General features: G+C 48.1%; 1 protein-coding gene across 1 annotated transcript in view; it reads right to left on the bottom strand.

Moving 5' to 3' along the window:
- The window catches only part of LOC104489304 (zinc finger CCCH domain-containing protein 7B), a gene marked incomplete at its 5' end in the record, with an annotated part of 17,144 nt that extends 3,982 nt beyond the window's left edge, over positions 1-13,162 (bottom strand). The window contains 5 exons of the mRNA XM_010131453.1: positions 1,203-1,308; positions 2,883-3,016; positions 8,377-8,462; positions 12,191-12,372; positions 13,062-13,162. Coding sequence (XP_010129755.1) covers positions 1,203-1,308; positions 2,883-3,016; positions 8,377-8,462; positions 12,191-12,372; positions 13,062-13,162 — 609 coding nt within the window. The remainder of the gene's footprint in view (positions 1-1,202; positions 1,309-2,882; positions 3,017-8,376; positions 8,463-12,190; positions 12,373-13,061) is intronic.
- Between the last annotated feature and the right edge of the window lie 1,327 nt (positions 13,163-14,489).

The following is a 14,489-nucleotide window of genomic DNA, read 5'->3' on the forward strand; positions in this document are numbered from 1 at the left end:
CAAACATGCAGGCAGCTCTGTTCAGCACCTGCTGCCCTTCTCGTGTTGCCCTTTCCATAGGCGACTGGGTGCAGGTTTGCTTAGCACTGGTGGTGGAAAGACGCAGCTGGGAGCAACCTGGATCTACCCAACAGTGTCTCCTGCTGGTCATGTTGCTGGTCCCCAAAGGCGACTCATTCTCCAGCCATCTCCAAGTGGGTGAATGGATCTTCTCATGGATTGCTTAGACCACGCCAGCACACACAATTTTATCTTACATCTACCAACAGCATCATTGCTAGGGAAAACAAGCTTTTGGAGCGTCATATTTACCGATCATCCCTTCTTCCTGAGTCCTGCCACCAGAGGAGGACAGCAGTGTGGAGACCAGCTGGCCCACACCAACTCAGGAGAAGAGACAATGCTGTTCCAATCTGGCTGGGTTTGGGTGGGAGCTCAGGCAACAGACAGACTCGTACGGCAACCTGATTTGCCACACGATCTGTAACTCACCTGCTGCAGGAGCTGCAAAGAACTCTTGCTCCACTCCCCAGCTTCTAGCAACTGGCCTGCAACTGGAGAGTGCTCAAGGCCTCACACATGGCCTCGTGCCTGCCCACGGACTAAGGGGCAGCAGATCCTATAGGGCAGGGGGAGAGGAGCTTTCTTCTTTCTGGGGGAAAGGCGAGAAAGGGAGAAAGAAACTATCAATCGCCATATTCAGGGCTGGGGTTGGCGGTTGGATATCCATAGTTTTTCTCACAGCAGCACATGGCTTTTTAGCTGAGTTCTTAGTTTTGCCTTTGAAACACATTGTGAGCAAGTTTCACAACCTGCATCACCACAGCCATAGCAAATGCAGGGACAGGCTTCTCCCAAGCGTTCCGTCTCGCCTCTCACCCAAATTGAGAAACCCTGACCTAAGGGGAGACTTAAAACTCCTTCCCAAACCCTGTGTCAGCCACTTCTTGAGATCGTGACTGCATTAACAGCAATGTCAGAAACTTGCATGCATGTGTAAAATGGTTTAAACAGGTACTATTCCTTTTTCTGTTCCATCTTTCTGCTGGACGTGTTTGAGATCTGCTGCCATCAGTCTGTCCTTGCCTCCCACCTCAGCCAACAGGTTTGCCTCTCTGCAAGGTCTACAAGGGACCAGCACTCAAAGCACTGCACCATGTGGGAGGGAAGGGGCATCTGACCATACCAGGCATGGGGCTTACATCATATTGTTGTGGGAAGTTGCGGATGGATGGCAGTGGTCGGACAGACACCCACTTCTTCTTTGCTTTGGACATCACCAGCAGGACGCGACGTTCCTTTGTCCAGCTGAAGAAGAGAGAATAAATCAAGACAGGCAAAAGGAAGAGCAGAACAAGGGTTTGTTTTCTTCAAAGATCCTTAAATATTACAAGATGACCAGATCCTCCAGTCCAGCTTGTCCCTATACTGCTCCTAGACTTGCACATCTCTGACAGAGAAGCCACAAGAATGGTGTTTTAGGAGGACTTCTCCCTGTACTTATCATGTATTTCCTTGAGTATCCCTTCTCATAAAGCCACAAAAGTCTCCCCAGGTCTCACATGGCATCAGCATGGATTACTAAACAGATGCATTCCACTTTTCGACACAGCTATTTCTTGTACAATCCGATCTGTGAAAAACATTTGGGAATATTTTCTGGTTGAAAGGTGCAGTAGAAATGCAAGTCAGTACAAGCACCGTCTTATGAAGAGGTGCCAGGAAATATTAATTCTCCTGCAGCACCAGCAAGAGATCACCAGGAGAGAGCCTGGGCAAAACCCTCAGCTCTGTTCAGTATCGGCAAAAAGAGGTGTTATCCTTCCTGTCCCAGAATGCAATCCTCACTGCTCACCTCCTCCAGCAACTGCTGCTTCTATCTCTTTTTCATCAGAGATCTTACTCTTGCAAGAGGATGCTTGACTGTGCCTTTGCAGCTTGTGTTATGGGAAGTGAAGCCCTATAAACCCTTCCATCCTATCCTGCCAGGCTGCCTGGGTGAGACAGGCCACAGGTTCCATGACCCAACGGTGACCTCCCAACTGACAGTCCTCTTCTAGAGGGCTTATAAGAAAGATGGGTGCAGTCTTTTTAGTAAGGCCTGCTGTGTCAGGTCAAGGGGTGATGGTTTTAAACTAAAAGAGGTGAGATTTAGACTAGCTAGAAGGAAGAAGTTTTTTACAATGAGGATGTTGAAACACTGCAACAACCCAGAGAGGTGGTAGAAGCCCCATGCCTGGAAACATTCAAGGTCAGGCTGGACAGGGCTCTGAGTAACCTGATCTAGCTGAAGATGTCCCCACTCATTGCAGGGGTGGTGGATTAGATGACCTTTAAATGTCTCTTCCAACTCAAACCATTCTATGATTCTATCACACCAAACATCCTCTTGGGCCCCAAGGAGCCAGGAGGTGCAAACAGACAAGACATGCATCAGAGAAGAGCAACCAAAGCAACAAAAGAGCCAGGGAAACTAACTTAAAAAGGAAGCAGAACACTTTGAATCATAGCCAACAGTGACCTGACAGACATCTGCAATCAGCCAGGAGCATAAACAAGTGTAGAAGAGACCATATTGGCGACCTTGCAAAGAAGAAATGATAGCTACCGGAAAAAAGGGAATTGTGGAAGCTGGACCGCACACACCAAGAGTAACAGTCTGCACAATGCTGGCATAAAATATAAACAGTAAAGAAGAGAGCTGGAAACTGGAAAAGTTATCTGCAATGCTTGCTCTAGTGACAAACACTCTAAGCAGTGAGAGGCTACTAGGAAACCATACAGTCTCTTCCAAAGAGGCCAAATGAAGCCCTGGATAAAGTCGGAGGAGAAATTCCTGCCCTTGAGGAGAGGTGGGGGAAAGGAAAGGTTGCATTGCTCACCAGTGGCGGGCTTTGGCACTACAGTACTTGAGGTCTTTATCTGGCTCCACCAGCTGACCATTCCTCCAGCACTGGCCACACACAAATTTCATCTGGAGGTCAAAGGTGCTTGACGTGGGAGCTCGGGGAGAAGCCTGGGAAAGAGAACAACAACCTCAGCCAAAATGCTCCCCCAAACTCCCACAGAGACACTGACAGCTCCTTGCATGCCTGTGTGCCAGCAACAAACCAGATTAAATCAGGTCACCTCTCAGGACAGCCCAGCTCTCCATTGCCAGTGTTAGCTGGTGGCCCATTGAGATTCCAGACAGGAGCAAAACCAGTGCTTGATTCAGCATGATTTCCTGGGCTTTGACGTCTGGCCAAAAGCACAGCCAGTGTGACTGTGAAACCCCTGCAGCATATCTCCGTGTACAGACAAGCTCTGTGAGACCTGCCCCAGCACTTAATACCCACTTTCCTGTGGGGAGGGCAACCCACATACCCCTCATTGCCTGTGGAGAGAGCTCGGTCACACAGCCGAGAGAGCCCCCTTGGGAGGAAGCCAGGCCGTGCCACAGCGCAGGACCCACCACTCCTGCTTTTGGACCAAAAAGCTCATGTCACGTCTAGCATTTGACACACCAAAGTCAGAGCTGAGTCCTCTTGTTGAAACCCTTCCAAGCCGTTTCTGGGCAAGTTTCCATCTCTCATACCTCCTTTGCTCTGGATTTCACAGGTAGTTAATCATGACCTCTGGACAGAGGTACAAACATGAACGCATATATTTCATATCCTCTCAGCCACTTCACTTGATTGGCCTTCTACCTGTCCCCAAGAGAAGGCTGTTTTGAGATTATGACTAACAGATTGCGGAGCAAAAAAGTAAGATGCCAGTCCCACATCCCCGTTGCCTCGTGTTTTCTGAGCAAATCTCTGGAAAGCCATTTGCATTCTGTATCACCACTGGCAGACATGAGGTTGGTGTCTGCAGTTCATGTGCCAACCAAAGAGCAGTCCAAACCAGTCAAGTCCATAGCCCTGGGCATGGGAGTATGAGAGGGTACAAGAGAACGCCTGACCATGAAGCATTGAGGTCATGTACCAGTAAAACAGTTCCCTGACTGGTAACCACATAAGCAGCTCATCCCAGCCTGCCATACCTTGTCTTCTAACCCTGAGCATCTAACAATGACCAGACAGGCACCGAGGAACAGGCTTCTGCCAGCAACTGATCATCATCAGCAAAGACCCGATGTGCTTCCTTGGCAAAGGGAAAACCGCGAGGACAGGCAGTGCAGTATCAAAGCATCTCCCAGGAAACGCCACGTAAGCTATTGACTACCATGCCACATTCTCCAGAATGGTCTTTTGGAGGAGCAGAGCTGACATAAAAAAGGTCATCCATCACTGTGAAAAGCTAACCAGAGAGCTAATCTTTGCCTCTGCTGACTTCAAGAGGCCATCACTGCTCTGGATGTCCCAGCAAAGGGACCGTTCCAAAGAACCTCCACCTCTCTTGAAAAGCAGTGGCAATTCTGGACTACTCGCCTGCAAGATGGCCTTTCTGGTGGTACTCGAGACATGACTCATTCATCTGTCAGCTTTCACCACTGCTGGTGACCACCAAGAACACGTCAAAGCAGATGGCTGCAGGATGAGCGCAGTTGAGACCTGGGATATCACAGATACCTCCCTCTCAGATGTGCGATTTTTGAACAGTAGTTTTAATCTCTGCTTGGTCCAGGAAATTACAGCTCGCCACTGACCCACCAAACCCACACGCCTAAGGGAACAAAACGGCACTGCTGGCATACTCCCTTTTATCAGCCTCATGGTATCTGCCATATAATCCTCCAGGCAACAGATCTCTCAGCACAGCCAGGAAGCCTGGCTCAAATCTACTAACCCAGCAAAAATAAAGATTGAGTGGCTCCAGGAGGCACAATGGATCAGAGATAAAGAAAAAGATTTTTGGGTAATTCTGGTGATCTGGGCTGCTTTTTCCACAAATTCTTCACCAAAAGAAGCCCAATGCATTTCTTCATCAGAGTCACGCAAACCTGCTGGTCAATCCAGTGGGCATGTATGTTTCCAGGGGATTAGGAGCCAAGCAAAAAATCAAAGCTGGCTGCTGTTGCTGCTACATGACCGTATTTGTAAAGGCAAGACACATACCTGGCAGGCTGCTGATAACCAACAGTGTGGAAATTAGTATCACATGAGGCTCTAGCATACAAAGCCAGGCAGAAGTGCCTCTGGCTGTGGCACCACCCCTTGCGATGAAGCCAGACAATATAGTGTTAGCTATGCACCATGGAAACCAAATAAATAAAAGTCTTTGGCATGACAGCTCTCCACTTCAGGCTTTGCAGAAAGCAACAGCCCCAGCACAGCCACTCGTGCCTCCCAGTTTCAGGAACCCCTCTCAGCAACACTGAAGTACTCTCTGGAAGAACCACGTGCCTTGGAGGACTATATGAAAAGCCCCAGTTACTCAGCCACCTCACTGAGTGAGCTGCACTTAGGTGCAAGTACTCCTTGTTAGACTTTCCTTTCCTCTCCATGCTTAAATTGCTAATTCTGAAGCCAGTTTTTATGGGGGTTCTGCAGCTGGCTAGTGGAGTAAAAATAGAATAGCCCTCAAAAGCCAGAAGGAACAAGGGCTAAAACCCCTCAGTTTCCAGAGATACGATGGGAGGACACCCAGCTACCTAGGACAGACTCTCCTGCTGATTGCTTCTCCAATCTGCAGCCACTGGATTTACAGCAGCCTCTGTGGGGCCAAATACAAGATCTCTGGCATGTGTTTAGCAAGCAGTGTACCTTCATCTTCTACTTGCTAAGTCTCCTGACCTGCATCATCACAGCTGCTGGGTCCTTGTATGCTGCCTGCCTCTCTTCTCCACAACCGGACAGCCCCAGCCAACTGGCAGCTGAGACAGAACTGCAGCAAAATCCCTGGAAGAGACTTTGCTTCCGCTGACCACAGGGCACTGGCCACTGCACTCTGCTCCCACACCCCAGTGGGTGGGAAGGAGTGCCTTTACAGCACTCTTGGGAAGTTGTCTTTGCCAGGCAGCCATCTTCAAAAGCTGGAAGGACGCTGAGAAAACTCTGAGTCATGTTAGCCTGCTTGGATGGGTGAAAATAATGGCAAGAATAAACATAGCTCAACAGATATGTTAGTCCTGCCCCCAGGGTCTTTGGCAGCAAGCCAGCGTCTCATCCTGGAGCACAGCCCTCTGGCTGAGTATGTGCAGATGTCAAAGCCATGGTTTGCTAATGCCAATACATGCATCTGACTGACTTGACTGTATCCCTACACAGTGCCAGTCTGCCAATACCTTCAGACAACTGGTGGTGCCACTGGTAGGCACTTTCTGACTGCACCAACAAGGCTGCTGCTTCGCCTCCACACACACTAATGCCCTGGAAGGGTAGAGGGTGCAGTCCAGCTCTGTGACAGGCATTGGTGGGGCACAACCAGAACTGGCCATTAACATTACCAGCCCTAACATTACGCACAGGGCTCAGAAGCTGCAGCTCTCTGCCTATCTCCTGACAGCTGATATAGCAGGTGCTGACATTTCTTCTCCTGATCCTCTGCCCCCTGCAAGCTGCAACAGCCAGAAATGAAACCCTCACTCAGCATCCAGATCCCACATGCTTCAGAGGACATGCTCTGACCATGCCTGCTGTTATTCTAAAAGCAGGACCTCCAGACAAAAGTGAACTTGAAGCTGCAAGGCTTAGAGGAAACCAGCTGTTGACTTACCTTTTTTTCAGTCCCCAGATTATGCACAGAAAATGGTAAGACAGAGCTTTCTGGAAAATGCAGTCAGACCCACAGCAAGCAGGACAGAACCAGTCACTACACTTCACTCCCCATGGGGCACGGATTATAAATCCAACTACTGTCACAAAACGCTGCAAATTCACACTTAGTTTCTTCCACTGTGAAGGTGCAGGCTGCTGCCTCTGTCCCTGCACCAGGCAGAAAGAGATCATAGCCAGCTCTGACTGCAAGGACCATTCAGATCATCCAGGCTCACTTCTCATATAATATGAGGTGTAGAAACTTGTCCTCTCAGGAAGCTAGAACATATTCCTTAAGCAAGACAGATGTCTTTGGGAACTAGAGACCTTAGTTCTGGACTGCTGCTTCCCATTCCTCTCCCCCAACCATTTCAGACCACAACAGCAGAACAGGCTGCACAGGTATGTTACTAAGCATCTCCTCAAAGATGGCTCCATCTCTCGCAGCACAACCAGTACACAGGAGCAAGCATCAGTGCAGTCACCTGCATCTTTCCTGCTGGGCCAGCCCATGCAGATCAGACCTGCTTTTCCCTGACATCAGTGCCCTACAGCCTTCAGAACACTCCTGCTGGCCTGTAACCTAGACAAAAAAAGCTGCCACACACCTCGACCCGTAACAGTGACTCAGATCTCTTTCCTACAAAACAGCTCCTCTGCAGGGTGCTGATATGCTGCACTCAGTGCTGGTCTCTGCAGAGGGACGCCTGGGTGAGAGGGCCCAAACAAAAGTGAAAACTCCTGGCTCTGACAGTAAAGCAAATGCCAAGGGATGGTGAATTCAAACCTCCACAAGAGGAAAGAAAGCTGTCAAGTGGGAACAAAAAGGATTCACAACACTTTCCCCACCTTTTTTCAGGGGAGAGCATTGCTTCCATGCCTGAGAGCTTGCTAGCAGGCATGAAGTTTCTCATCTTATCAGACGTATCTTCTGAAAGTAATTAAAGAACAAAAGCTTCCTTGTTCTAATGGCAAAACTACTTTTGTTCAATCTCAGGGCTCTGGGTGGGCTCTGCTCCTACACTACAGAACAGCCCTTTGGGGAAAAAAAAGGGTAAGGCAGAGTTACCTGTAGCCAGCAGGTTGGAAGAAAGCAAAGAGCAGCCTTTTGCTTATAGCACACTTCTCTAAAGAAACTCCTGGCAGTGCTGGAGGTGCAGCTAGAGGCACCTTCTCCCACACTGAGAGACTGGTGGCAGGAAGACAGGCAAACCTCACAGCCTCCTCCTGTCAAAGTGCCACCAAGTTCTCTGCTCAGCCTCAACAGCACCTGAGCTGCAAGTTCCACACACTCCTGCATTTAGATCTGTGCGTCATGAGTCATTTCTTAGTCCTCCTAACTGCCGTATCGTCCCTTCACCACTAAAGGGCAGCAGGACACCTTTGGTCCCCACTCTGTATGGCTATGGTCCCCAAAGTCTCCTGATTTCACTAGCAAGGTGTCACAAGAAGCATCACTCTCTGTGCTTTGCCCTCCCTGCTCTGCAGGCTTCACCTCGCCACTGAACCCGGCAGATAACAATGCTACAAAACAAGGCCCAAAGCTCACTGCTAGCCTTGCAACCAGGAAAGCTCTCAGCTGCCCTCCTCAATGGCCAGGCTGGTTTGTCTGGGACCTGGCAGGCACGGCAGTGGGAGGAAAAGAGAAACTGCTGCAACACTTGGTAGCTGCAAGCCCTAGATGCTCCTTACTTACCATGCTGTTGGCTGGTTTGTTGGCGTGTGCCTCCATCTGCTGCCAGTACTTCTTCGATTCCTGTACAATATCTTCGTGGGTCATTCCTGAGAACAAAAGGAGTCAAGACTGAGCAACCCTGCTTTAAGAGAGGGAGGGAAGAGTTGCAGGACTTCCTGTGCTGGAGCTTTGGAACCTGTGTGGCTGACAGCTCCCAACAGACCCACTGGTACTGTCAGAACATGGGTTGTTAGGGAACCCACTGGTACTGTCAGAACATGGGTTGTTAGGGAACCGACCACAGAATGTGTCTGAGCACAGGCTAAGGAAGCTACTCTTTCCACACAAGCCAAATGAAGAGGTAACAGTTTGGTCTCCTGGGCTCATTTTGGCCTGGTGCCCTGCTCAGGCTTTCTGCAAAAGACCAAGATGCTGCCTCCAAGATGATGATTCTTGACTAAAGGTCAAGACCTTGACCAAGGCTGTCCCTCAACACCACATCAACAGATCCTACCCAAGGCCCTGAAGACAATGACTGTTACTGTTGATACACTCTATATCGGAGTTTTTGCCACTAGCTTGGAAGGTCACAGGTATCTTACTGAGACATCTAGCATCTCCAAGACCCCAGAATTCTCACCTAATTAGTAAGCCTGTTACACACTTCAAGTTGTGGGGGCTGTCCATCAATCAATAGGCGAAGAGTACAGTTGAAATTCCACACAGACAAACACCAAGTGCAACCAAAGTAGCAAGGAACAACCAGCAGTGCAAAACCAAGCAAGGAACAGCTGCCAGTATGTAACTAGCAAGGAAAGAAGTGCAAGGTTTCAGGAATCAGAAAGGCAACATCAGACAAGAAAAAGGGTTGGTAAGAGTTTTATCTAAGGAATTAGCTCCTGACCAACTCAAGTGGTGAGGGAATAGCCCCTCCCAGCACCAACCACCTAGATGGGCACTGAGATTCTCAGGGCACTGAACAGCAAGAGAAAAATCAGTGGTCAATGTGAGGATCCTGTTACAAAAAACACAAGTCACTTAGGTGCTCTAAGGACCCAAGATAGCTGCCAAAACAAACCAAAGCAAGTATTTTACAATAGCCAGCTGACAGCAACAAGTGGGTGCAGAGGATGGCCTTGATGCAGCACCCCCAGCACAGAAAGGTTGCAGAACTGCTTGCTTTGCTTTTGCCTACAGGTTTTTTTATTAAAGTGAGCTGTTCCCCAGGCATGCCACACAGATGTGATCTTTGATCTGGGAGCCAGCACGTTCCAGAACTTAAGGGCCAGCAAACACAAGTTTTCATCTCAGCTTAGGATGTGTGTAACTTGGGTAAGTCACAGCATTCCTGACCTCAATTTCCCGGTCTGTGATTTCGGCTGTCCAGGTCCTTGCCAGGCAACAATACTGCTGTTTGGACAGGGCTGGGACAGGATGAAAAGCATTCAGGAAACTTTACCATTCTTCAAAAACATTTGCTCAGGCCTCCAAAATGGCAGCTGCTACATAGCTGGTACTACTCCCAACCAGAGTTCTTTGGGGATTTTCTTCTTAAACATTAATCACAGAAAAAAGTGAGTTAGAAAAACTCCAACACCCTCTTCCGCATCTAAGTATGCCAGGGCTGGATACAACACTGATCTGTATTTTGGGGAGAAAAACTACAAAGGTGAGAAAACCACTGCAAAAAGTTAACGGCCTGCACTGGACCCGGCAGAGGAAGGGCCAAAGCAGCTCCCATCTTCTTCACTCTGCACTCCGCCACTGTGATCCTTGGGGAGCTGAACCAACGGGTGAAGTATATACAGCTCTTGCCAGAAGACTGCATTTCAAATGAACTAGTTCTCAGCAAGTGACTGCATTCTTCCAGTCCCAGAAATCCGAATTAACTCAACAATACGGTCTAGAAATGTGGTGGTTGGGAAAAAAACCCTCCCAAACATGAAAGGATGTTTTCCAATACAGCAGCTCTCCAAAGCATACGTTGTCCCAAAGAGATGATCTAGGAACCAAAAGGCTCATGTGTTGATTACTTACAACATTTCAGCACCTTTTGCAACATCATCAGTGAGGACAAAGACTCTGTGATTTCCATTGATGGAAGAATATAGCAAGTCTGTGAAAAGCCTGTGAAGTAAACGGTCCTGTCTGTCCACATTTTCCAATCTTGGGAACCTTTACTCCCCTAATACAACTCTTTTATCCCCATGAACGAAACCAAAAGCTTTGTCAAAGCTCAAATGGTTGTGAAATACAACAGCCCACCGGTTTCAAATGCAAGCTGCTATGAATGACACCCCCTTCCTATTATTGCCAAGCAAACGGTGCCCAAATCAAACTTTCTGCTCCAAAGCTAAAGCATTCCCAGAGAATGGCAACAACTACCTTTCATATCTGTTCCCATAATGAAAGTTACACTTACAAGATATTATAAACTACCACTCCAGGAAAGCAAACTCACAAGGAAAGCAGGCTCGTATAAAGAGCCCTGCAGAAAAAACCAAAAAGCTGACAGCTCTTCCATTATTGGAAAAGATGGGAATAAGCATGAGGCTTACTGACCACCTCTGCAGCTAAACTCATGGCTTGATTCATCTCCTCAGCTTTCTGTATAGAAATGACTTCTTCAAGTAAAGAAGGCATCAAGCAAAAATCAATCTAGCCATTTCTTCTACTGTCTGAAGAGGAAGGAATAAGGAGGAAGGGAAGGAGGGAGCGAAGACACTTCTTCTTCTAAAAAAAACACCAGCAAAAATAAACAAACCATGGAGCGGGGAAAAGAGCAAGGTGCTCGAATATTAGAGTGCCCAGAATACTACAGGCAGAATCACAGGTATGTAGGGCAGTAACGGTGGCCTACGGCTCACAGGCAACATGCTGTCTTATAAAGTCTAGTCTTGGTATTTCTTAATTTCCTGTGGCCACAAGCAACTGAGGCCAAACAGGAAGAACAAAAGATGGCAAAACAGTGTGCCACTTGTTCATCACTGTCCCTCCTGAGCCAAGCCAAGGCCAAGGACTGCACTGAACAACAGGCACTTGAACAATAAATTAAAGAAGTTGCCTGCAAGTACATCAAAGAATGGTGAGAAGCATCCATAATATGTTTCCTCATCGAAGTACTCCCATTCCTGGGCTGGATCTTGCACTAAACAAGACTCTGCGGTGAAAAAAGATGGAGGTAGCATTGTGGGTAGACCAGCATCTACTTGGTTACAGGAGAGCAGCAAGAGAAACCCTCCAACATGTGTGTGTGTGAGAGAGAGGACTGAAAGTGCCAGATGTGGCAGGGTCATTATATGAATGACCTGAATATAATTTATGTAATAGCCTCTTCAGAGGCTTTCTGGGAAATGCCAAGTATCTTGTCATTTCCCACTACTGGTGAATTTGTTTAGAGAAACTGGAGATGCACAGCGCTCCTTTATATAACTGCTTTGTCACCTGCGCATGCTGCCATTCTCACTGCACCAACCACTCACTTAGGTGCCCAACTGCTATTTAGGGTCTTGCACGCAATTTAAGCACTAAAACACCTCTGGGGATTCAGCTCTACCCAATAATCAGTTCAACTTATGCAGCTGGTCCCAAGGGAAAGGCTTCCTGGTCTGCAAATTACAGGAGCACACAAGAGCGCGCAGGGGCCAAATCATCTCACAGAACACCTTGTCTCTCTTCTCTATGTCCCTGAGGAGACGGAGTAAGTATAGGCACAAGTGAGAGACGACTCCTCAGTTCTCCCAAATCACCCTCCTCTGCTCTCAACCGGTCCCGGATAAACACTGGGGAAAACTCAGGTGTACACATCACCAGCCCTGCACCAAGCTAGGCTCACCTGAATACTGCTGCAGTAGCCAGACCTTGAGCTCAATGAAACTATGAGCGAAGTGGCAGCTGTCCTCGCGCAGGCAGCCATAACGCACCTCATGTCGGCAGACATCAAACTGGAAGTGCTCCTGGAACTGGCGGATCTTGGAGTATTTCAGGGAGGTGGAACGCACAATGTGGACCAGACACCTGCAACCAGGTCAGAGAAATATGAAGCACCAGAGGATGAATGCTTCACCCCATCCTCCTTACATGTGACCTTCAGACATTTGACCAGGCAGGCAAAGGACACAAAAAATCAGCTCTGGGAGAGACAGAGTCCCACTGGGAAAACCAAACCCCCACACTTCCACCCTATCAACACTAGGTAGGGATTTTCAATCTCTTCAGCCCATGGGTGATGCTCTGCTTAAGTCCAGAGATCAGACACATTTCAAAATATGCAGCAAAGATACCAACTCCTCTGGCTCAGCAAGTCCCTAAGTCTCAGCCTGCCAGGAACCAGAAGGGGTTGTATTACAGTGTACTTGACATGTTTCTTATACTTGTTTTCCTAAACATTCATTACCAGCCAGTCAGATGCAGGATCCTGAGCTAGAGGATCTTTGGTTTGACCTTTATGTAAAGGCCAAACTGAATGGCAAATTAAGTCAATGGAAAACTTAGGCTGATTCCAAAGGGCTTTGCTGATGCCCGAAATCCCTCAGCACCAGAAGCAAACACACAGGATGAAGCACAACAGTGCTATTTACAATCTTCTGAGCTGCCCTATGATTGGAAGTATGGGGACAAGAGAAAGAAAGAGACCAGGGCACTAGAGTTAGACTGGCTGGACTTGTGAGAGATTGCTCCCATTAGCCCAAAAAACATCCACTTACTTGTTGTCATGGAAACTGTGTTTGGCAGAAAGGTTGGAGCAGACAGATGGTGTGTCCTTGGTCCCTTTGCTGATAATCCGGGGTTTGCTGTCAAAGCAAATCTGAGAAGAGAAGAATTAGCATGCTGGGGAAATCTAAGAGCAGTGAACCAGAACCACTTCACTTGGAAGGGGAAGAAGAACCAGAGCCAGCCTATTCTAATGTTCAAAGTTAGAAGAAGCTTGGTGAAAACTTTGTGGTAGGGCTTTAAAATAAAGCAAGAGAATACTTGGAAAAGCTTCTGGACAACATATTTTGGCTTATTCTCAACAGTATTTTCCATTGTGGTTGGAAAAATTTTGGTCAGAGCCATATATTCTTTCCCAGTTAGCCAAAAGAGCAAGAACAAGGGGGAAACGATGGGGAGAAGGAGAAGAACAGCCAGTTCACATGTCCCTTTACATGTACTACTGCCAGTGTGGGGAACTCTCCGCCGCAGAGCATCAAGTCGGTAATGAGCCAATCCTTAACTGACTAACTCGGTGGCTAAGCACAGACATCAAGTGGGAATTTGTTGCATTATGGGTTCTGATTTCTAAACTGGGGCTAAACTAAAATTCGAAGCAACATTTTAATACAGAGGAAGAGACAGGTGATCCCATGAGGATGTGTGAACCTGGTTCAGCTGCACGGCTAAGGAGGAAATTTACATCTTCTTTCTCCTGCACAGCTGCATCCCCTACTCACTGCCCTTCTGGGAGCAGGGCACTGGCTGGGACATACAGAATCATAGAATAGTTCAGGCTGGAAAAGACCTTTAAGATCATGAAGTCCAACCATTAACCAAGCACTGCCAAATCCACCACTAAACCATGTCCCTCAGCACCACATCTACACATTTTTTAAATACAGCCAGGGATGGCGATTCAACCACATCCTTGGGCAGCCTGTTTCAATCCTTCACAACCCTTTCAGTGACATAAATTTCTCCTAACTCAATGAATAAATTTCTCCTAATGTCCAATCTTAACCTGCTATGGTGCAACTTGAGAGGTTGTTTCCTCTCATCCTATCACTTGTTACTTGGGGGAAGAGACCAACATCCACCTCCCTGCAACCTCCTTTCAGGTAGTTGTAGAGACCGAGGTCTCCTCTGAGCCTCCTTTTCTCCAGACTCTCTCTCCCTCAGCCGCTCTTCATAGGACTTGTTCTCTAGACCCTTCACCAGCTCTGTTGCCCTTCTCTGGACACACTCCAGCACCTCAATATCCTTTTTGCAGTGAGGGCCCAAAACTGGACACGTATTCAAGGTGCTGCCTCACCAGTGCTGAGCACAGGGAGACAATCACTTCCCTTCTGCTGGCCACGCTATTGCTGATACAAGCCAGGATGCTGCTGGCCTTCTTGGCCACCTGGGCACACTGCTGGCTCATGTTCAGCTGCTGCTGA

This window comes from Buceros rhinoceros, unplaced genomic scaffold (assembly GCF_000710305.1).
Source record: "Buceros rhinoceros silvestris isolate BGI_N320 unplaced genomic scaffold, ASM71030v1 scaffold2910, whole genome shotgun sequence".
NCBI lineage: Eukaryota > Metazoa > Chordata > Aves > Bucerotiformes > Bucerotidae > Buceros > Buceros rhinoceros.